At 36.3% G+C, this 25,886-nt stretch overlaps 1 protein-coding gene across 1 annotated transcript in view; it reads left to right on the top strand.

The window, feature by feature from the left end:
* The window catches only part of LOC125224620, a 186,310-nt gene that overhangs the window by 91,333 nt on the left and 69,091 nt on the right, over positions 1 to 25,886 (top strand). Inside the window, exon 4 of the mRNA XM_048128042.1 lies at positions 11,582 to 11,604. Coding sequence (XP_047983999.1) covers positions 11,582 to 11,604 — 23 coding nt within the window. The remainder of the gene's footprint in view (positions 1 to 11,581; positions 11,605 to 25,886) is intronic.

The following is a 25,886-nucleotide window of genomic DNA, read 5'->3' as shown; positions in this document are numbered from 1 at the left end:
TCTTAAATTTCAGTCCCAGAATTTCCATTTTATGCAAACATGCTGTCACAAGGATTCCTCGGATGAATTGTTTCACGTGTTTAAATTTCCAATGGGATGTTTTTTAAATACTTTGTTTTGCTTGCGGGTGAAAAAACTTCATACTGCACAGTAAAGTCACGTAACGTGGGCTGAGCTATTAAAAATTGTACTTAGTTTTTGTGAAATAGACGACGTAACAAAGAGTGAAAAATATTTCGAGCTAAAAGGTTGTACAGTATGTTGGTTGTAAAGGATGTACATTGTACAGTCAGCATCAAAAGTACCATTCTGTAACCGCTAAACAAAAAGAGATGTGTGTCTAAACGTCGAAATAATATTTAAGTTTTAATAATTCTGACCGCGATCGCGAATTGTACAGATTTATCTACATTTAGAAAAGTTATTCATGATGTGAAATACTTCTGATGCATTGTTATATTCACAACTATTGATCCTGACTGTATACTCCGTTTCTGTTAAGATTAGAATTATCTGTCAAACGGGTAAACGAAGAAGCAGTGGTCGTAAACCTTTCTTCTTCGATTTCGGTTCGGCCGATACCACTGATTTCTCGGAACTTATGTAGATAGTGTAGCTAGTGTGTAGATAGTGACAGTGACGTTTAAAATACATAGATTATAGTGTGAGAACTCTGCCTCTTAAGGTTTTTTAATGTAGGTACAACCTTTCCATGAAAAATTGCAAACACAATTTATTAAAATTCTTAGCTTTTCATCTTAGAATATAAATTAAGCAAAGTTATGTTTCTTATCTGGGTGGCTAGCCGAATGGCACAATCGCTCACGAAACGCTCACGAAACGAAGCGCTAGTAGATATCTATCTCTATCGCGCTTGCGTATTGGCTCGACAGAGCCAGCGGCGTATCGCTTTCGTTTGGCGTCGGAGAAATGCCATTCGGCTACGGGGCCTGTTTACAACGATATTTATTAACTCGTATTCACTGTTCGATCCGCAGAATGTGCTCGATAACAAACCTTATATCTCGTTCTTGACAGGTCTCTCTAATAAGAGTTTTGAATGATTCACGGTTATTTTCATTAGACTTATATTGACCCACCCGCCTTCGTCAGTTTTCCGTGATCATGATGCATGCAACTGCGTCGAAATATCGGGAGCTCGACAAAAATCAAAAAGGTAATCACGGTCTATATCCCGGTCAATATAAGTCTAAGGTCTCTCTAATGCTAAAAAAAACGAAGTATAGTAAAAATCTAATAATGTAAATAAAAAATCATTACATGTTCCACAATTATGATTAACGCCTATAAATAATCTTGACGTCAAAGCAAGTCTAAAAGTAATCAAATACGAAATTATCCTCTAAGAAGTATAGCGTAAAATCCCTCGTTGACATTTATTGTCTTGTCATAATTTGTACCATAATTCTTCGAGGCGCTGCCGCTGTTTGGAGACACGTGCCTGCCATTCATAACAAAAATTATGGAACTATCTTACTGTAATAAAAAGTGGATCAAATACATACTATACATACTAATATTATAAATGGGAAAGTATGTGTGTCTGTTTGTTTGACCGTCTTTCACGGCAAAACGGAGCGACGAATTGACGTGATTTTTTAAGTGGATATAGTTGAAGGGATGGAAAGTGACATAGGATACTATTTGTCTCTTTCTAACCCCCCACTTGCTTGAAATGGGGGTGGAAGTTTGTATGGAGCATTCCGCGATTTTCGAATTTAACGCGAGCGAAGCCGCGGGAAAAAGCTAGTATATTATATTTATAGAAATGGTTAAGTACATGATGTTAGTATATAGAATATGTGGCTTTTTTTAGTTAAGGGTTCTTATAAACATTGTACACCACACAAGACACAAGCTACTTGAATGTCCAACACCTAGAATCAAATTAGAAGCTTATTGTGTATAAAATGTTAAAGTTACTTATATATTTTCTTAGGATTGTTCCAATCGATAATATTGGCTAAATAAATTATATACCCACAACGTGTATAGAATACCACTAATCTATTAATTTTCATGTTAAATTAAAAATATCATTAAAATTTTTCATTGTAGAATAATTTAATTAAGCACGCTATGTGTTACTCATCCTCGTACTTTGTTGTTTAAGCTTGAATTAACATTTTTTTATGCAGTGTCACTGTGCTTCATACATTAGCCTACCGGTCGATAATTATGTTTTCTCAAACATGCAATGAAATATTGTCTTTACGTTCCTTAAGGCTGGGAAGTATCGCTTTTTGGGCGCAACAACTCGAGAGGACTGTAAAGGGATTTCATATTATTTTTCAGGCCTTTTTTTATAAAATATTGTCCTTTAGAGCATTTTTTTTTATTTCATTGTATGTTTGAGAAAAGCACTATACATGCCTCGGCGTGAAAACGGATTCCCGGCCTCGTATCCCTATCTGGCCTCGCTCGCACGCTCGCTCGGCCGCATATACCCACTTGGCCGGAAATCCTCATTTTCCCGGCCTCTGATGTAATGTACTATTTCTCAAACATGCAATGAAATATTGTCTTTACGTTCCTTAAAATGGGCTGGGAAGTATCGCTTTTTGGGCGCAACAACTCGAGAGGACTGTAAAGGGATTTCATATTATTTTTCAGGCCTAGGCCTGCAAAGTAACTTTTTTTTATAAAATATTGTCCTTTAGAGCATTTTTTTTTATTTCATTGTATGTTTGAGAAAAGCACTATACATGCCTCGGCGTGAAAACGGATTCCCGGCCTCGTATCCCTATCCGGCCTCGCTCGCACGCTCGCTCGGCCGTATATATCCACTTGGCCGGAAATCCTCATTTTCCCGGCCTCTGATGTAATGTACTATTCTTTCACACTTTTTCACTTTTTACAACAGCCTTTTTCGGCCCAGGTACTTGAAATGTCTCATTTTAATTTGCGGTTCTATCAATGGTTTGTCTTACAATGGGGCAAAGTTGTTGTTTTACCGCACGTGTCAATATTTATACCGAGATACCCGAGCAAGCGAAAGATTACAATATTGAACCACAAGCGTAGCGAGGAAAAAACTGACTATAAAACATCAAACTACTTAAATCAAATCCATCAATCTATTCAATCGAAATAATCATTCATAGGTTAATTCTACAAGCCAGCTTAAGACATCAAGTTAAAAATTTTGTATGAAATTACTTTGCACTCTTGTGGATAAAATATAATTTTGCTGTCTCTTTTCGAGTAAGCCTTTAACAGTCGGTGCGGTACTATAAGTACCTACCAAACAATATAATAACATGCTAATCCATCTTAGTTCTAAAAATAAACTTTCTGGACGTATTTCGAGTTGTTAAGTAAGTACCTAATCCATTAATACTTTGTTATTAAATACTTTGTCTTACAAAATCATGTTCTTAATTAATCAGACTTAATATAACGTCAAGAAATCCCTTAGGGACTTAGTTGTTCGTCAAAATAATTTGATTTCAGTTCGTAATTCGATTTCTATTTTATCGAATCACCAATTTAAGGGGGAAGACTCTTCAGTGATATTTCTCGACACCAATATTTCGATTGCGAAAAAGTAAAGGAATTTATTTATGTCGGCGATTTTTGAGCAAATTTTAGGATCTGCGAGTGTCATTTGGTGGTAATTGAATTAGCTGTGGTATGGATAGATAACTATTGCAGGCTGTTTTTGCGGAAATTCAATAATCATTGGAGCATAATGTACATAGTGCGTAAATTCTTGACGTAAGTTTTGTCGATGTCTGACTTATCAGTATTTATGTGTATTAATACTAGTATTCTAATGAATTAAGTAGGTGGATAGTTATTGAAGCCTTAAGTTACGTAATTATAAGAATACTTAACAACCTGTATGTACTTTAGCCGTTGGAGTATTTGTGTGTATTGCACATTTTGATTGTTTATATAACATTTAGTTAATTTAATTCTTACAAAATGTAATTTAATGGATGACTGTTATTGGCCTTCTTATACGTAAGCAGTAGTATGTCTTAGTTATATTTACGGCTGTTGTTATCCTGAATACCAATAAAATAAAAAATAAATAAATACATGTACATCAAGTCCATCAATTAATAAAATTCTAAAAATGATAAGTGAAGAAGAAGTTAAAGTGGCAATATTGTAGACTCGTAATGTTTTCTTAGGACCTTAGGCAGCAGAATATGGAAATTCCCATACCAAAATGTTAAGAACACTAAATTCGGTAACGCCCGGACGGTTTGGTGCAACCGACCCTAACTCGCTTCGCTTTTACCCACCTCATTACACATGCAAATCTCGTGCCCTCGTTGCTGCATCAATTTCAACGCAAACACGTCAGTTTGCCAAAATTAGTTTTCACCGAATATATAGCATAGTGTGAGGCTTTGTGTCGCTGACAGTGGCTAGATTTTGGCTGGCGTGACCCGCATACTCACGTACTCCCACGCAAAGATTTATTGAAAAATTCCGTTCGGCGTCCGTGCTGTGATCTCACGCTTGGCAGGGTCCACTTTTAGACGCTTTTTAGCTACACTATTCGAAATTGCAGAGAACTTGATATAATAAATTTTAGTGTGTAATTTTTTAGCTTTTTCGATTTTATTAATTTTACATACCTAAAACAATTATTGTGAAGAAAATACATATTGCTTATAAAATAATTTTGTTTCAAGAGGTCACACATTGAAATAAGATACAGTACACTTCAGAGCTTTCATGAATTTTATTACAATTATTTAACTAATGGGAGCTAGTTACATGGGAAAATAATAACATTTCTGACGTAAAGCTTCACAGTGGCTTCATCGATACTGAAATAATGTACCAATTAAGAATTACTTATTGTTGATATTGCCATTTTTAGCAGACTAGGTACAATACGGTCGTCATACTAGAAACCGTAATTTCCTACTGACATCCAAATAAGTATATTTTTTAGGCACGTTGGTTTTAAGCTAAAGCCTTGATAAGGCACGCACTCCGTCTCGGCATGAGCTCTCGCTGAAAATTTCAAGTGTATGTAAGTATGTGAATGATTCCGAGATTCTAGATTAGCCAATAGGTAGCTAGTTAGTTAATATAATGACCACACTACGTAAGGAATTATAATATTATCAAGAACATCTAGAAACTTTGAAACTATGTATACGTGTCCATTTTAGAGTACGCAGGGTACTCAAATACACAAACGCTTACGAGAATCGTTATGGATGTATCTCTACACTGAGAGAAAATACAACAACCAGTTTTCATGTTCATTCAACAAGTTTTTTGGTTAAAATAGCGCCTACGTGCTCTTTGGTTCAAACAACAAGCTACTTGTCATTTGAATCGGCAATATATTTGAATCAACAAGTCGATTTTATAAAAACAACCTGACACATATTGTTTTAAACATACGTTTGGCTGATTCAAACGGATAAACCGCAACAAATCGAACTTGTTAAATTCACAATGCAAATTTCTCTCAGTGTATCGCTCTTCTGTATTGGCGCGATTCGATTGCGACTGCGAATTGCATTTCGATTGGCGTCTAGCGTCAACGAATGTCATTTCGATAATGCCGGCAGATACGTGTACTTATTACCATCTGTTACCTATTACAACTTACCTACACGTATAAGACAAAGTTCCCTGTCGCATCTAACCGTCTGTATTATTCGCGCACCTGTTGCACAGTCACCGGCATAAATAAGTGATGATTTTTGTACCTTGTCATTTTAACGTCGTGTCTGAAATGTCATACGCAACTGTCAAACGATTTAAAGCGACAAAGTACAAAAATCATCACTTATTTATGCCGGTGTCTGCACCCAGGGCCGGATTAAGGGTAGAGCGAGTGGAGCGGCCGCTCTAGGCGCCACATGGTAGGGGGGCGCCAAAATCGAGAATGTGGAAAAATCCATACAAAAAATTATACATTGCGAAGGCGCGCACATATTGTCCCTTTCCTACTCTGTGTGATGAAATCCATAAATTTTGTATTGCGCTAATCTTCACATTATGCCATTACTAAATATGAAAAAAAAAATCTCTCCGTTGTAAAACTTCCTGCCAAGGGCGCCCAAACTCAAACTCGCTCTACCCTGATCGAGTGCACGGGCCGGCACTGACTGCACCTCCTCATGAATTACATAATTAGGAGACCGGATCATAATCTGAACATCCTCTTATTCTCCAGTCGAGTACTGACGACCTTTCCTGCCGCGTTCTAATTAACTTTTTCCATAATCCATTCATTACTCCGAAGCGTGGGCTCTGAGCAATTATACTTTACAGGGAAAATATGTTCTACAAAGAACTTGTTATGCGAGGTTAGTGCTATATTTTTTGCGTGTTGGCTAGAGTATAATTACGTTTTTCCTGTAAAGCAATTACCTTGTTATAAACGTGGTTTACAATGTTACAATGAAAATCTTTAAAATTGTTTATTTATACTGAACTTTGCGCAAGCCAACGCCTAATTTCTATATGTTTAGTAAATTCACTCCATTTATTAAATCGTCTGAGATATAAATAAAGATCGTTATCAGCGTGCTGTATCGGTGGCAGTGTATGGTTGACAAAAAAACAAATACACAAGTATTTAAAACATTATATGGGCCATTTTTTTTTTCAAAGTTGTCCACCCCACTTATTTTGTAACATGGGTATTTTTTACGCGATTAATACTCAGAATCGCAAGCTCTTTCGATCCTGATAGGAGAAAAAAAAAATGTCCCAAGATTTCCATACATTTTTTCGAACCTTCCTTTCCGTTACCGCCATACAAAATGTATGAAAAAATGGTAACGGAATGGAAAAAAAATCTGGGGACACTTTTTTTCTCCTATTAGAATTGAAAGAGCGATTCTAAGTGAAAACCACATACAAATTTCCAAATCCAAAAAAAAGTGGGGTGGACAACTTTGAAAATAAAAATGGCCCATATACTTAACAAATTATGAAATATATACATATTTATAATGACTTATCTAAATTACATTGAATAAATAACTAAAGTTTGTTCAACAGATTTGGCTTCGCGCATTACTTTTGACTTGAACTACTTGAATAACAATTCTAGATAGTCGTATCTAGAGTGCATTTGATTATTTGGATTAAAATAATATTATACACTTCGCGTAATGTATTTTTACGATATAATTTGATGTATTTTGTTTTAAAAATATATAGTTGGTTGGAAAAAGCTTTGTACAGTCAAGTGTAAAAATATGGGTATACACATCTTACTCAAAAATATGTCCTATAGCATCTTAGTCCGGTGTAATAAGAGCGTAGTACCATATTTATGAGACGATTATTTCGATACGTATTTTTGCACTTGACTGTACCGTAGAGGTGTAATCCTAAAAAGGAAAGCATTTATTTTGTAGTTAAGAACAAAGTGAATATGTATTTAAAGTATAATTGTAAGTATTTGTTTTTTTTTGCCAACCGTACCATTTGATATAAATATAATACATTGCCCTCAAAAGCAATGTTCTCGATAGAAAAACTGAATTGAAACCACAAATCGGATTAACATTTATCCTGCTTTCCAACAAAATATTTTCTACGCAAAAAGAAAAAACGTGTTATTGAAATTGAAACTTTTTGTCCTCTGTGGACAACAAATTTCGGACTTGAATTTATATGGCCTTGTACAAAGGACGCAATCCCCCAGTTTTCCTCTAATCAACTCTGTGTCCTGCGTATGCAAATAGCTCGTTATTCCAAACACAGAGAGAGTACAGGCGAGTGTTTGATCGTACAGGACCACCATAAATATAACCTCAAAAATAAAACAGAAGCGAGTGAACAGAGACCATGTTGCTGGTTGGACTAAGGATATGGAACTAACGAACCTGTCCTGTCCTCCGCCTACACAAGCCTGGTTAATAAAACCGAATCAAAAATAAGTAAATTTATTAAAATATATAAAGTAAGGATTTGGTGACTGTTCTGGCCTAGTGGGTCGACCCTGCCTGCAAAGCCGATGGTCTTGGTTCGAATCTCGGCATCATTTAAGTACTCGTATATGTGTGAGGTGATGAGCACAAATATTTTGTTCTTGAATTATGGATGTATATAGTTGTCTAGGTAACCACAACATAAATATTATGAGCAATTCTAGAGCTTACCGTGACTAGTTAATTAACATAATAATGTCCCTATGATGTTTTTGGTCAATTTGAAGTAGCACTAGAAGATTGGAAAAAGAGGGGGGAAGCCTTTGCACATCAGCGGAACACAGAAGGCTCTGAATAATGATAATAATAATCATCTTGGACACAGCGCGGATAGTCCGGCGGTTCCTCTCTCTGCAGCCCTAACCACCGGCAGCTTGTGCCCTGCCCCGCTGCTGGCGGCATCCTAGGTTAGGTTTTTTATAGTGTGTTTATATGTTTTTTATATTGTTTTGTATGTGTTTTTTGCATTTTACTTTTATATTAATATTATAGACAACCTAACTTAAGACTTAAAATAAATAAAGGAAATAATAATTCGTTTAAATTCCCTTGAAAAGAGTATTCGGAATAGGGGCGTATTATGTTCATAATCTATTTAAACCAGCATCAACGGGCTGCAGTACCTCATTCCGCTCTCTGTTAGTAACGAAACAAGATATAGGTACTACGCCATACACGCGGGTCACTAATTAAATGATCTCGTGGCTCACCGCGAACTTTAGTGCGTTTTCAGTTTCACATTATCCGATCCGATATCGGATGTCGGAAGGATTTCAAAGGTAAAAATCAAAGATGGCGGCTTAAATGAATGGGATATATCGGTCCTACATTCGACGTCGGATCGTATAATGTGAAAACGCACTTACTCTCAAGGACGAAATGAAACACTGACTAAATAAATATGCAGAATTTAAAGTATATCTTACTTCAAGTTTGAAAATCGAACAAAACAAAACAAATGCAAATCTGTTCCAATTTGATATGATTTAAATTTTATCGAATTAGGCCATAGAAGGATAAGTCCGGTAGTCTCAAACTGTATCATTATAGTTTTGTATACATTGTTCTCTAAGTTATTTTCATTATTTTATTTAGTAACAAAACCCACTTTAAAAGTCTGAGCTTGATCCGCTCGGGTGCTGTTAGTTCATTTTATCATCAAGTCGTAAAAGTACTAAATTAAATTCGCTACTTTATTAGTCCAGTAAATTGCTTCCACCCTTTATTCCGCTATTTCAAGTGAAGGAGTAACTTGCCATATAAATGGGTTAATCTATTTGTTCTCGTCTCCTGTTGCTATGACTAAGCTTTCACGGACAACTTTTGAAACAGGCTGGTTTTAATGTCACGCAGACCGGCCGCTCGGAGCGATCCGCACCGGACCAATATGTAAAGTACAGGGAGCGTTTTAAGCTAGGAACATACTACGCGGACGTCCGCCGTCGCGCGATCGTGGACGCGGATTTAGACAATGAATATACACTTAACCGTGCAAACTATCGGTCGTCGGTCGTGGATGAGGCCTTGAGCGCACGGGCGTCCGATCGAAATCTGGCTCGCTGGCTGGATGTTTTGGTCAGCCGAAGCTACGTCACGAAGACCGTGCACACTGATCGGTCGCGGTCCCGGTACAACATAAACTTCATACCATTTGGTCGTGCGGATCGGTCCGCGCGGACGGTCCGTGTGACACTGAAATCAGCCATGTACGTAATGTCGGCTTTTGATATCCAAGGGAAATGATAAACAGGTCAATCACAAGTTACAGTGTTATCAGTATTCTTAAGGAAGTAATTCGGCTTTTGTGCAGTTCGCTCTTGCTTGCTGTATTTGTGCGAGAGAGACACGCGATGATTGAATGAAACCATACGGATATCTTTATGACGTCAGTACACATGTACGTTCACCGGCATAAATAAGTGATGATTTCTGTACCTTGTCACTTTAACGTCGTGTCTGAAATGTCATACGAAACTGTCAAACGATTTAAAGCGACAAAGTACAAAAATCATCACTTACTTGACTGTACGTTTGAGTTGGTCTGAAAGACGGCGATAATGTGTGCGATTGTGTGTGTGTGGGTGGGGTTGTGCAGCATTAAAGCGTCAGCTGACTTGTGCCGGTTAACTTTGTAATTTCTACATCTGGTGCCGTAGCCAAATTTCTGCGACGCGAAACGAAAACGAAACACCGCGAAAGGTAGTCTGGCTCTGTCGCGCCAATACGTAAGAGCGATAGAGATAGATATCTACGAGCGTTTCGTTTCGTGGGCGGTTCATGAGCGTTTGTGCCATTCGGCTACGTACCGTCTGACTGTACGTTCTATTAAAATAACCCTCTTTCTCACTCAGACGGGAAAAATTAAAAGCTTTTGTTATACAATACGTCCGTCTTTTCAACCTTAACTAAAAGCTAATTAATACCTTCAAGTAATAATTAAAAAACGTAAATTAGCTTAAACCCGAGGGATCCTTTAATCTCTTTACATTTTTGACACGGGTCCTTATTTTTAGAAAGCTCAAATGGTAAATGAATTTGTACTATGTTTTTCATTTTATGTACCTACCTATACTTGTTCTCTTACCACACAATTAAAGCACCTAAACCACAACTGAAAATTTGTTCTGAAAATGTACTTGATTTTTTTAAAGGACACACGGATTAGTTAATGTGCGCGCCTTCGGGAATTACAGGATCCACAACTGTTATTCGCGCGGGAATTCATCATAATTACAGAGAAGTCAGTTCGAAAGGAACGAAGAATTCGAACTAATTCGACTGATTTGAAATTTTATACGTCAAATATGGTAGCTCTACGAATGATATCTTAGACAGAAGTCAGTGTCATCAAATGAAGTTTTTTTTTTATTTCAATCAAAAATGCCCAGGATTATGTTTGATGTACCTACTTATAAACGTTCAAATCGTGCGTTTGTCTAATTTATCATCCTAGGGAAATATTTGTAGTACGTGCCGCTACGCCGTAGGCCTCCCAGTAGCCGCTACGCTGCGGGCGTTCGTAGCATTCAATACAAGCATCGTAGCGTTTCAATCGTAGCCTCATTCGTAGCGTTTCATATAAGCAAGTACTTCAAGAATGTATGTATATATAAACATATTTTAATTAATGCTATGTGAAACGGTCAAACTACTATTTAAATTATAGATCTAAATAAATGTACCTAAAAAACAAAGGAATAAAAATACAACTACAATTGACCTGCGGAGATAGTATGTATTTCACAGATGTCATATAAACCATAGATCAAGCAAACGTATCTACTTAGCGTGTCAAATGAACTCAGTGAAATCCACTGAGTTGTCCGTCTTTAATCGCAGCTTGCAGCTTTCGGGCGTCAATTTTTGTAAGTTGAAGTCAACAAAAACATTAAAAATGCCTCGTTACATGATATTTAATTGCAACAACATAAAACTTATCAACACTCAAGGGCCTGAGACATATTTAAAATCACAGGCAAGTAACAACTTCAGTACAAAATCTGACACGCTCGGCCGCCATACAAATAAATGAACTCGTTTCTTCTATCTAAATCTAATTCTGTGATGTATTTATTTATTCTCTGAAATGTATTTCATTTGTAACCGTTAATAAGTTTTATTGTTTGTTTCAGATGGTGCGCGGGAAATGAAACCGGTGAGTTACAGACCTCGTTTCGTGCTAATTAAGGAAATAACAAGTAATTATATATAATTACATTTTATTTCTTTAATTACCTAGTCATTACGAATGTTAGTACAATAAAGGCCCATTTGGTTTTCTTAATTTTAGTTACATTGCGAATTGTCGAGTTGAAGTTGTCGCCGACTTCTACTTCTCCCTCTTAGACTCTCTTTGTCAACCTTCTTTCAGTAATTCTTTCCAAGATCCCAAGTCACTTCAAACTATCTCAACATATCTTTTTCTATCTTTAAAACTATGGAAACGGATTTTATTTCATGAGTAACTATCGCGGTTTCTCTATCTTTGTCTTTCTCCTTTCTCTTATTTCTTTCTGTAAGAATCTATATTCTATTTTTTTTAATTCTTTCTCTTATTAAGGTAATAAAACTTAAATAACAAATAAATAATAAGCTAGCTCTAAAATAATAAAACAACTTAAAATTAAATTAAAAACGAATCTAAACTAAAATACACCTAAATAGGGCATTGTGGCAAAGGTACTGGCAGCATTCCCTCGCTGAATAGCAATGCTTATGCGTTGCGAGAGAAAGCTGCCAGCTCTCTGGTCACCGGCAGTTTCTATGAGCTTTGCGCTCAGCTCTTTAAAAATTACATGGGCGCTTGGACCCCATGGCCCAAGGGCCCAAGGTGGCCCATGGTCTCGACGCCAACTGCCATAAAGTGGTATTGGGGTCCGAGACCCCGATATTTTGCCTTTCTCTTTGAATATTTATTTTAACTACTTATGAATCTATGCCACAAATGTATTTCTAAATACCTTTATTAGACAGACACAAAAATCGCATAACATCTTTGATCTGTATACATAATGTATTCGTAAGGTATCCCATTGAAAGATCGCTAATAGCAAAGCAAATAGGCGTGAAATTCATAGAGGGAGTTCCTACCCCGCCCACGCATATTTGCGAACAAATATTATTTCTAAATCAAACTGATATATAATAAAACTAGCCTTTTTATAAGACCAATGCTAACAAAGGACAATTGCTAATTTTATGTGAAAAAAAAAACATATAAGTGCTTACTGGGCTCAAAACTTTGTTCAAGAAGCATATTAAATTTCGTAGCTTTTGTTAAGAATACAATATATACATTTTGTAATTTATGCGTGCATGCGTATGCTTTGATTTTACTTTATTTCTCGGACCAGGAAAAATTTGACGTTTGTCACCATTCATAAAATATACTTACACAAAAATATAAAATAACACATTCGATATCGACAACAAATAAAACCCTTACAAATTTAACAGTATACATATAGGTACGAGTATACTATATTACTACTTACAGTATAAGAAGAAGAGTAATAAAATTTACGAGCATAACCAAGAAGTTTCGTTTACAGCTAATTGACCTAATTCTCACTAAACTAATAAATCTACGTAATACATACCTACGCCGGAACTAATCCGCTAACTTTACTGCCAAGTAAATATTGGTTACGTCCATGGTGAAACCAGTGAACGTGATCAAAGGATAACGGCGCTATTCCAACTTTGTACTCGTAATATACATATACTTCAAATATTAAATTTGATTGGCCAAGCAGAAATGTCTACAATCGGTGCCACTAAGCTTAGAATACATTTAAAAGTGGTAAATACTGCCCTGGGTGTGACTTCAACTCATGGCGTAGCGATATCTATGGTAAGAGCATTATACCTACCTTTTATTTTGGCAAACAGAGTTCGATATGACTATATTGGTAAAGTTTCAAATTTATAATAAATCGAGATATAATTTTGACGGGATATGTCAGTGTCAGAAATTACGTTTTCGTTTGAAGAAACTTCACTTTTGACACAACGGGACCCTTTTGGCACTGGATATCTAAATATAGGTCTACCTTTGAATAAAACAGCAGTGGGTCTGTTGCAATCTTCTGATGTTAAATCCTTTTACGATACGTCTTCAGCCCTAAATGTCTTGAACAGTTTATATTAAAGATAGTTTTCATATCGATTTTCTTACGGGATTCATATAATTTTATTGTGGTCCAGATCGAACAGTTGGGCGTCATTTGTATGACGTTTTCGGGATAATGAACCTTAAGTTGACGCCCAGTTGTCCTATCCCTGATTATGATAGATTTTTTTGGACACAGGGATCTCGGTCAGACACACTTATACACGGTGTAACATGAAGAAACCGAAAAATGTTAACTACGCATTTCTGAAGCAAAATAAAGATAAAATGACGTCTTGCAAATTTCGCCAAAAAAAATTTTTTTTTTAGTTTTTTTTATGTATTTTCACATAAAAAGTAAATGATATTCGTAAAACTGGCACTTAAAATAAAAAATTACAATATTTTTCTAAAAAAATACTGTTTTGAAATGAGTCACTGGTTACCTTTTGATATCTATCAACGAGGATAGTTAGATTATGTCCGATAACGGCACCATCGCCATCAAAACAGTGTTTTGTTCTGAAAAATAATAATTGTTATTTTTTTTAATGCTTATAAGTCTGAAAATGGATAAACGAGATCCAAAAAACCGCAGGCAGAGACTGGATAGACAAGGCCCAAAATAGAGAAGACTGGAGAAAGCTGGAGGAGGCCTTTACCCAATAAGTTCGCATTTTTGACAGGCGGTAACTGTGAGGTAACCGAGAGGGGGTGGGCGGCAGTTTCAGCGGGGAGCGGGAGTGGCCATACTGTACGATAGTACTCTTTATTATACTGTGCTAATAGCGTGCAATAAAGAAAATCATAACAATCTCTATAGCTCTATGTGTGCTCCTGTTTATACCTTGTACAGTATATGTATCCTGTCATAATCGCGGTCACGATACCCTGGTTTGATGAAGGTCATGGTTCGCCCTCGCTCGACGGTAATAATAATATACGACCTGTTGCCAACATTCCTGTCTAATATAGCTTCAATATAAGTTTCAGAAACTGCCAAACTCTGTGAGTTTACGACTTACGTCCAACTTTTTATTATAGTGGTTGTGTTGAACATATGTTAACCGTTATGTTGAGTACTCGACATACGCACGGGAGGAGACGCGCGGGCGGCGGGCGAGTCCGCGTTATTATTTATAAGTCCCAGTAGGACCCTAACAGTTATTTAACTTCAAAACTCCCTTAAAAAGTAATCTTCTTCCGTAAGAACGTTGATTGTTTAACAAATAAGCAAATTATGTTGAATTATACTTTTATTTCATAAAATGAACTGCATATTTTTTTTGCCTTAGAAATTTTCATTCAACGCTTTCAAATTGAATTTATAATCAAGCACTTGCATGGCAGAGGCAGCTGTTCAACTATTATCCAAGCACTTTACAGTGACTAAATAAACATTTATTAGAGAGTAAAAACATTTTAAATAATCGCGCAAGCCAACGTCAAAGTAATAGAATTTGCATATTTAGCGCTTCTGATCCACCATCTGAATACAAAGAACTTAAACAGTGAAGGCATATTCAGGAATTGAAATTAGATATGAATTTTAGTGTCTGACATATTTATTTCTACTTAAACTTACTTTCCATACACATGACGACCGGTCTGGCGCAGTTGGTAGTGACCCTGCCTGCTAAGCCGCGGTCCCAGGTTCGAATCCCGGTAAGTGCATTTATTTGTGTGACGAATACAGATATTTGTTCCTGAGTCATGGATGTTTTCTATGTATACAGAGTGGGGCCTGTAACCAAGGTGAAGAATTGAACTGTAGGCTATTCTCCTTATACTGATCAACATTTGTTCAGTGACTTTTAAAAATTATGAAGTCTTTAAATTTTTAATTTTTCATACAAAATAAATATTAGCTTCAATGTACGCCATTATTGTTGTCATTGACGTTGTCTGTCACACTTTAGACTTAACAGAATTCGCAATACATTACCTCTTAGAAAAAACTTTCAAGGGTAATAAAAATCAAAATAAAAGTTATTTTTAAAAGTCGCCGAACAAATGTTGATCAGTATAAGGAGAATAGCCTACAGTTCAATTCTTCACCTTGGTTACAGGCCCCACTCTGTATAAGTATGTATATCGTCGCCTAGCACCCATAATACAAGCTTTGCTTAGTTTGGGGCTAGGTTGATTTGTGTAAGGTACCTATCCCCCAATATTTATTATTTATTACGGCTCAGCCACGACATTGGTCTAAGCGCGACAGCGGCGAGCGGCGGCCATACATTGAAGCGAGACACAGCGATGGGACTTTTCATTCGCACGTATGGCTGCCGCTCGCCGCTGCCGCGCTTAGACCAATGTCGTGGCTGGGCTATTATATCTCGCTCGCAGGCCTGAGTGAACACTCGGAGCGGACCGTTCGGCGTGGCGTGCAGCGGGGCGGGCGACCGTGCGCATTAACTTGACTTATGACACTTGTATGAGTTGTATGAGCTGCAATTGTTTGACGTGCACGCCGCACGCCCAATATAAGCGTACATAGGGTTCCAAAAAAACGGTTTTTTTTTCTGGCTTGAAAAAAAAAAACATGAAAAAAAAAAACAGTTTTTTTTTCTGGAGTATGTTTTTTTTCTAATGTACGAAATCTCAAAATTTGCAAAGCTGTTAATACTTTTATATGGTTTTTTTAGACTAAATGTTAACTATTAAACGAATTTAATCAAATAACTTTCATTGCAGGCCCCGTAGCCGAATGGCATTTCTCCGACGCCAAACGAAAGCGATACGCCGCTGGCCTGTGGCCCCGTATTAAGTATACATTATGTTGACATAATTGGGTAGAACATACAGAGTGGGGCCAGTAACAAAGGCGAAGAATTGAACTGTAGGCTATTCTCCTTATACTGATCAACATTTGTTCAGTGACTTTTAAAAATTATGAAGTCTTCAAATTTTTAATTTTTCATACAAAATAAATATTAGCTTCAATGTACGCCATTATTGTTGTCATTGACGTTGTCTGTCACACTTTAGACTTAACAGAATTCACAATACATTACCTCTTAGAAAAAACTTTCAAGGGTGATAAAAATCAAACATTTGTTGAGAGTTGTACAATGAAGTAGGTAAGGAATTAACTCGAGTTTTTACCCAAACTCCGGGAAACTGACTGGTATGAAATAGGTGTGGCTACCATGCTTATTAAATCAGCAGTTCTCGAAAAGCTTGTACAAAAATTAAGGAAAAAGTTAAATTTGTTCTTCTTCTTCTTCTTAATTCTTCTTCTTCTTCTTCTTAATTACAACAATTATCCTGTATATATCTTACGAAAGTCGACTTATATTACTAAATGTTGGTAACAAAATAGGATCAATTAAAATTTGCTGACGTGGTATCAAAAACAATAAATTTATTATCATATGCTATTTTTTACGATATCCTACCTACATTGTCTATATAACCTATGGAGTATGATGTGAGAGACCTTATGAGCTTAGATTGAATATTCTCATTCTGCCACCTTTATCTAGACGGTAAATTGGCTGCTCGCGTCGCTTTCTGATGAGTGTTGGTCTGAAAGTAATAAGATAAATACGTCTTAAGAATACGCCTATATGATTTAAAAGCTAGCAGATTAATATTTGCAAATAAATAAATAAATAAATAAATATTATAGGACATTCTTACACAGATTGACGGTACAGATACGGGGCCTGGTCTTATAAAAGTAACATTTACGAAATCTGTAGTTGGTAGTTATCACTATTTACTGTTGGCAACACCACCACCTCTCCACGCTGCACGCCGCATCTGGAATTCCCCAATAAACGTTTGTATACTGAATGTTACTCGCGTACCATGCTTGTATGAGTCATCCCTGCGACAAATATGACCGGCCAATTCCCACTTGAGTTGCGCAATCCTCTTAGCCATGTCGGTAACTTTCGTGCGTTGGTGAATATCCTCATTTCTGATTCTGTCTCGCAATGAAATACCGAGCATCGCGCGCTCCATCGCTCTTTGCGCAACTCTTAATTGGCGAATTCGTCCAGCAGTTAGCGTACACTAATACGCAAGTACTAGTGAGAAGCATCGAAAGTAAATTCCGCACACGCCCGCGTTTGTGTCAGTGAAAAACTGAGCATCTACCATGGCTCTAGTCTAGTCGTGCCAAGTCTAAGGTTCCTTACTGCGATTTGTTTATTATTATAGTAAATATTGTGTGACTTGCCGTTGAAGGGTACACAAGGGTACAAAACCAGGTGCTCCATGACACCATTGCACCAATCCTTCAACGACCAAGTGAAGTCACACAACATTAACTATAATAATAAAGAAATCGCAATCTTAGACTTGGCACGAATTTGTCTAGATTTCATTACTTTTTAGAGACAAACAATAGCCAGCTCCATCGAGACTTGGCTAGTTTTTTACGGAATGTTTTTGGTGGGATGTCATTTTCCGTGACATTTATGCTATGGAGTAGCGTATTTGACCAGTTCCCGACTTTGTACCACGTCAGCAAATTTTAATTGATCCTATTTTGTTACCAACATTTAGTAATATAAGTCGACTTTCGTAAGATATATACAGGATAATTGTTGTAATTAAGAAAATATAGGTACTAGAAAACCTTAATGACGAAATAAAACTTACTAAAATCTCAATTCATCAAACAAATCTTGGTAACAAAATAGGAATAATAAAAACAAATTTAACTTTTTCCTTAATTTTTGTACAAGCTTTTCGAGAACTGCTGATTTAATAAGCATGGTAGCCACACCTATTTCATACCAGTCAGTTTCCCGGAGTTTGGGTAAAAACTCGAGTTAATTCCTTACCTACTTCATTGTACAACTCTCAACAAATGTTTGATTTTTATCACCCTTGAAAGTTTTTTCTAAGAGGTAATGTATTGTGAATTCTGTTAAGTCTAGAGTCTAAATTTGCAAAGCTGTTAATACTTTTATATGGTTTTTTTAGACTAAATGTTAACTATTAAACGAATTTAATCAAATAACTTTCATTGCAGGCCCCGTAGCCGAATGGCATTTCTCCGACGCCAAACGAAAGCGATACGCCGCTGGCCTGTGGCCCCGTATTAAGTATACATTATGTTGACATAATTGGGTAGAACATACAGAGTGGGGCCAGTAACAAATGTTTTAGCAAACCAGAATTTTACATAAGCTTATTATAATTTTAATTCCCCAGACCAATGTCCCACGAGAAATTAACTGGATACTTTTTATGTAAATTGGCTAACTCGATACCTACATTATATATTAAAATTATTTACAATTAAAATGAAAATATAATTATGGACGCGATACATGTTTTAATTTATGCTAATTGATATTGATATCTGTAGGTACGGTGAACAAAGAAGATTAATTGGAATCTGAATAAATTAAGCGACAGATAAAGTGGGTATATTTCCTGTATTCACGGAGGAATATATTGTTATTAAGGAAAATTTTCGGTCGAATCATTATGTATGCCCAGGCATCACTACATAGTATAAAACAAAGTCGCTTTCTCTGTCCCTATGTCCCTATGGATGCTTAAATCTTTAAAACTACGCAGCGGATTTTGATGCGGTTTTTTTTAATAGATAGAGTGATTTCAGAGGAAGGTTTACATGTAGGTATAGTACCCGTGCGAAGCCGGGGCGGGTCGCTAGTTGTGAATATAATGACAGACATAATTATAATTTTAATAAACGCGAATGTTATGTATTTGATCTGTGCGTGTTCATCATAGTCATCGGTAACATGTCTATACCGAGGTAACTTGACAAAGATTACTAGTATGATTTTTTGACGACCGGTCTGGCTCAGTCGGTAGTGACCCTGCCTGCTAAGCCGCGGTCCTGGGTTCAAATCCCGGTAAGGGCATTTATTTGTGTGATGAGCACAGATATTTGTTCCTGAGTCATGGATGTTTTATATGTATATATGTATGTATTTATCTATTTAAGTATGTAGTCAATCGTTGCTTCTAAACAGCATGCTGCAGGTAGTGGTGTGCCAGGTTGTTGATGCCTTGGAGTATTAATCTGTAATTTGTAATACTTTGTGTGTGGTCCACGTTGTTCATTCAACTGATAATTGTCTTACTTATAATGTTCTACCCAATTATGTCAACATAATGTATACTTAATACCTTGGTATCAAATAGGTATTCATTCATTATAACCATCTTGTTTCTTACTTCGAGTTACTTAATACCACTTAGGATATCCAATGTACTAGGTATCTCGATCACATGTGCATGTGTATTGTGTATCATAATTTAAATTACTGTGTAAAAACTATCCATCCAGTCTCTATTTAGTAAGGCGGCGGAATTGAAAAAAGTCGTCTAGTTTTGAAGTTGATGTGACTGGAGAGTATACTGCTGACAAGTGGTATCGTTGTGATCGGTAGACTTTACTAAGTACGAAATAATGACTTGTCGCATTCTCAGACTGTGGGGGGGTTAACTATGACGTCACAAAGATCGCGGTCCCGGGTTTCAATTTTTTGCCAATTTGTCTAGAACCCCTTATCCAATTTTAAAAAATGAGATGTCGATTGAAATCGTATAATATGCTGATTAAGATTTATTATATGTGAAAAGTATAGTTTTGTTAGTTATTTTTTAATTAACAATAATGCCAAAAATACTTTTTTTTTTTACTCTCTTTTTTGATTTTTGTGACTCAAAAAGGCAATGAAAACGGCCACTTAGCTAAAAAATATGTTATATAAATCATTTAACTACATTATTAAGCTATCTGTTGCTTTTTAAATTTCTACGATCGGATAATAAATAAGCAAACTACAACCACATACCTGTAGGCGGGGAGTACCGCTTGACACGAGTTTCCATAGATTCGGCGTCTACCAAATTACACCTCGCGCAAAATTCGTTTCAAGCAGATATACCTCTAATCTTATTCATCGTAACCTATCAATATTGGTATCATTTGAAAGTACAATTAAAGTACTTTAAGAAACAATGTCAATCATTTTCTTAAAATCAATAATCGCCAGTCTGCGGTGGTTACAAAGGAAAAAAGTGGGTATGCAATTTGACTGGTTTCCTAGGTTTGATACCCTAGACGAGTTTAAAAGGGGAGGTAAAGGTGACATATGGGTTGTTCTCTGGCCTAAAAGCTATACAGAGGGTCAGGGGAGAAAAAAATAGGGTTTAAGTTTAGTTTTAAGTTATTTTTTCTTTTATTTGTTGATTTTATTGTGTTTAATTTTTTTGTAATTTTATCAAGGATACACGTTGGTTTCTTTTGCTGAAAATTCCCTTTTTTATGAGAAATGTTATGAATGTCATGGCATTTTCCGATAGAGACTAAAATTAACTTTCAAAGAAGGCCCCATAGTCATACTGATACTTATATAATATTAAGGGTAATACCAAGTAATTCCGTTTGAACTCAAACGACTTAGAGGTGCGGTTTTTGACCCAGTAGGTATTAAAAAGTAATCGTAAAATCAAAACGATTGGGCTTCGGTCGTTATACACATTAAATCACTAAAATGAAGTTACCTATAGTGTTTTAGTAATTATAATCCTCACTTTTAGCCACTTTTCTCAAAACATAATTATTCAACAGAAGTCAAGATAACATTAAGAGCATATTTATTATTAATAATGCGTTAGAAATATGAAATAGTTGTTGAGGTACACTTGTTAAGTACATGCAGCTCCTGCAAATACACTCAGTGTCAAAAAAATCACACATCACAATCGTTTTGCGTTGAAGCAGTATTGACCCACATATTAGAGAGCAGGCCCCGTAGCCGAATGGCATTTCTCCGACGCCAAACGAAAGCGATACGCCGCTGGCTCTGTCGCGCCAATACGCAAGCGCGATAGAGATAGATATCTACTAGCGCTTCGTTTCGTGAGCGTTTCGTGAGCGATTGTGCCATTCGGCTAGCCACCCAGGGCACGCAGGCCGCCTCGTAAGACTATGTGTGGCACTGAGGAACCAGTGAAGTCAGGTATATGGATTGCTACACTGCTGTCCCGCTTGCACTAGGTACTTCGCCGGGGCTATTACCCTTAATATTATATAAGTAAAAGTATGACTATGTGGCCTTATTTGAAAGTTAATTTTAGTCTCTATCGGAAAATGCCATAAAATTCATAACATTTCTCATAAAAAAGGGAATTTTCAGCAAAAGAAACCAACGTGTATCCTTGATAAAATTCCAAAAAAATTAAACACAATAAAATCAACAAATAAAAGAAAAAATAACTTAAAACTAAACTTAAACCCTAGTTTTTTCTCCCCTAACCCTCTGTATAGCTTTTAGGCCAGAGAAAAACCCATATGTCACCTTTACCTCCCCTTTTAAACTCGTCTAGGGTATCAAACCTAGGAAACCAGTCAAATTGCATACCCAATTTTTTCCTTTGTAACCACCGCAGACTGGCGATTATTGATTTTAAGAAAATGATTGATATTGTTTCTTAAAGTACTTTAATTGTAATTTCAAATGATACCAATATTGATAGGTTACGATGAATAAGATTAGAGGTATATCTGCTTGAAACGAATTTTGCGCGAGGTGTAATTTGGTAGACGCCGAATGTATGGAAACGCGTGTCAAGCGGTACTCCCCGCCTACAGGTATGTGGTTGTAGTTTGCTTATTTATTATCCGATCGTAGAAATTTAAAAAGCAACAGATAGCTTAATAATGTAGTTAAATGATTTATATTATATTTTTTAGCTAAGTGGCCGTTTTCATTGCCTTTTTGAGTCACAAAAATCAAAAAAGAGAGTTAAAAAAAAGTATTTTTTGCATTATTGTTAATTAAAAAATAACTAACAAAACTATACTTTTCACATATAAGAAATCTTAATCAGCATGTTATACGCTTTCAATCGACACCTCATTTTTCAAAATTGGATAAGGGGTTCTAGACAAATTGGCAAAAAATTTAAACCCGAGACCGCGATCTTTGTGACGTCATAGTTAACCCCCCCACAGTCTGAGAATGCGACAAGTCATTATTTCGTACTCAGTAAAGTCTACCGATCACAACTATATCACTTGTCAGCAGTATACTCTCCAGTCACATCAACTTTTTCCGAGACCCTCTCGCCGCTCTACTAATTTGTGAGTTCCTATAATTGGCTCTGTATTGCTATTCTAAATGTATATTGTATCATTCATAGCTGTTGGAATTCCTTGTATAAATAAATAAATAAATAAATAAATAAATAAATATCGTCGCTTAGCACCCATAGTACAAGCTTTGCTTAGTTTGGGGCTAAGTAGATCAGTGTAAGGTGTCCCCAATATTTATTTATTTAAAGATTTGTGATAGGTATGATTAAGTAAACATCATAATATTTTAATATACCTACATGAGATAAAGATTAATTAGTCAGACGATTAAAATAACACAGCAGAGTTGTCAAAATCAATGTGTACTTATCTTGATATGACTGAAATATACAGGGTGTAAACCTAATACGGGCGAACCTCTTAACGGTGGTGAGTATAGGACATAAAAAATGGAATTAGATAACTTTTACTTAAAATTGAAATATTTTTTTTATCCATACATATTAATTCGGCCCGCAACGTAATGCAAACACACTCGCGTTAAACGCTCGTTGACAGTTGTCATTGATTGTCATCGCAACAACGTTTACAGTACATTGCTGCTGGGAATTTTATCAAAAATTCATTATGGGGTGAAAATTAAGAGTAATTCAAAAACCTCTTAATTAATGATACAAATATTGAATTATATGCGTGGTTTCATTTATCGCCCTTATTAGGTTTACGCGCTGTATACACGGTGTTTCCGGTATCACTCAAAACCTCAGACACCCCAACTGATTTTTATTTTTTTAAATTCATCTAGAGTATTCATCTTTTTATCTGATCGTTACTTTTTTTTAAATTGAATTTTTAATTTTCTGTACAGCTCTACTTGACTTTTAGCTCTACACTCAATAAAATAATTGCTAACTACCATAATAAACCATAACACTATTTATTTGTGTACGTTACTGCAACGACATAAGGTTTACCAATAGACAGCTAAGATGTCACTGTAAAACACTTTAAAGCTTTGTCACAGTAAACTTCAAATTGGACAGGTAATCGCAGTAAGCAAATAAACTCAATATTCAAAATGACAAGGTTGTAATTAGGTACGAGTTCAATTTGTTATGACTTATGATAAACATTAAGATTAAACTGACAAACAACGTCAAACTAGTAGCGGAAAAAATAATCGTCCAAGTAACCGGCCAGTATTAATACCCCTAAATACTGAAAAAAGGTAAACAACCTCTAGCAATGCGATATACACAATGTTGTATTACGAGTACAATAGAATGGGCACGTAAAAAATAATTAATAATACTAATTTAAATAAAAATATTACCCCCATCAAGATATAGCTCAATCGATTCTACTCTCGATTCTGAACAAACTGTTTTCAGGTTTTTAGTGTTAAGTGAAACACGGTGTATATTTAGTAAAAACTGATTTTTTAAATATGTATATTAAAAAGTGTCAATGTCAACTTAACTTGAATGTATTGCAATATGATAAACTGAAGCTGCATGTCATTAGTAATTTGGCCAAATTAATATAAACGTCGGCGGTTTATTCATGAGTTCTAAAACGAGGATAATTTATTCATGGAATTATACAGTACAATCAGCGAAGCACCATTCGTTAGTAAGCATGAATTACGCTCCTCATTAATTGACCGGGACGACAGCGTAGGTCTACCGTTCAACTCAATTTGCTCTTCGTATGTCCGGACCTCATCAACGTACCTCTACGTATTTAAAATTGCAAACGGGACTTAATCGCGTATTTACTATGTTTTAAACACTAACCTCCGACGTTTCAAGGACGGCATTGTCCCCGTGGTCTCGGAGCAGACTGGCTGAAGTTGACATCAACATCTTCTAGCTGTACGAGTTTTTCGAACTACCCGCACCTGGTCCTGACTACCCACTTAAATAGAATAGAATAGAAAAGTTTTATTCGTAAACACACACAGACAGTAAACAATATTTATGAATGACATAGGAGAATAAAGTGCCACGAAACGGCCTCACCTCAGCATATTGCTGGCGACTTCCAGCGCTGGTCTTCCGGTGAGACCATTAAGTGAGAAAAATCACGGAAGGCAACAGACAAAACTAAAGAAACACAAGGCATAAAGAACAAAATACAAAAATAACGAAACATACAGCATACAAAAGTTATAAATAAAACATTGACAATAATAATAATAGATGTGGCAATCGAACCTGCAATAGTCCGGTCGGACACAGGGTGGTTTGACATTAAGCGTTCGCATGTTACTAGCGCCAACGGTCGCTACACAAACTAAATGACAAATGACAGATACAGAACGAAATTTACAATGTGTGAAGAAATAAATATTAATTACAAAATAGCACCATACAAGATTAATAAATTGTCTATATTATCATGGACGGCAAGACAAGCTTTGCTGACATGACTCCCAAGCAGGAACAAACATTACGGTAAGTAGAAAAAAGTATCGACTATAGGCAACTCGTGTCATGTGCGCAGGATTCCTCGTCAAGCTGGTGATTGAGCAAATACTGTTTTAGCTTTAATTTGAAACTGTAAATACTTTGCAGGTTCCTCAATGGGGGTGGGATCACATTCCAGCAGCGCGATGCAGAAAACCGGAAACTGCCTCGGAAAGCGGCTGTGGCATGACGCGGCGTTAACAGTTGAATCTTACACTCACGTCGTTCACGGAGTTTTATGCAAGATAGTTTATTGAAGAGATATGCAGGGGCTTTATAGTTCAGTACACCGAAAAGCAGACACGCCAAGTGTAGTTTGCGACGGTGTTGCATTTTAAGGATCGTATGGCTATTCAGATACGGGGTTACATGAGCTCTCAAAGGAATGTTGAAGCAGAAGCGAGCACATGCATTCTGAACACGTTGTATGAGTCTTTTTGTTTTCGCAAGTAGCCTTGGCCCAAAAACAACATCCATGTAATTGAACTTTGATAGAATAAGTGACTCGACCAATTGAATGCGCAGATTTTCACATAAATATGGTCGAATTTTGTATAACACCTTGAGTCTGTAAAAGCAATTTCTAATAGTCTCAGCAATATGTTTCTCGTATCGTAAACCACTGTCCATGAGGAGGCCCAGATTACGCGCTTCATACACCCTGTCAACTGGTACATTCATCAGCATGACATCCTCTGAAATACTTACACTAGATAGTTGATGTTTGCTGCCAAACACAAGGTATTTAGTTTTGCTAGGGTTAAGCACCAAGCAGTTTTCTGTTGCCCATGCTGATATTCTGGCAAGATCCTGATTTA

This window comes from Leguminivora glycinivorella, chromosome 3, assembly GCF_023078275.1.
Source record: "Leguminivora glycinivorella isolate SPB_JAAS2020 chromosome 3, LegGlyc_1.1, whole genome shotgun sequence".
Classification (NCBI taxonomy): domain Eukaryota; kingdom Metazoa; phylum Arthropoda; class Insecta; order Lepidoptera; family Tortricidae; genus Leguminivora; species Leguminivora glycinivorella.
The sequence above is the reverse complement of the archived record's forward strand: the minus strand, read 5'-3'. Positions and strand labels throughout refer to the sequence as shown.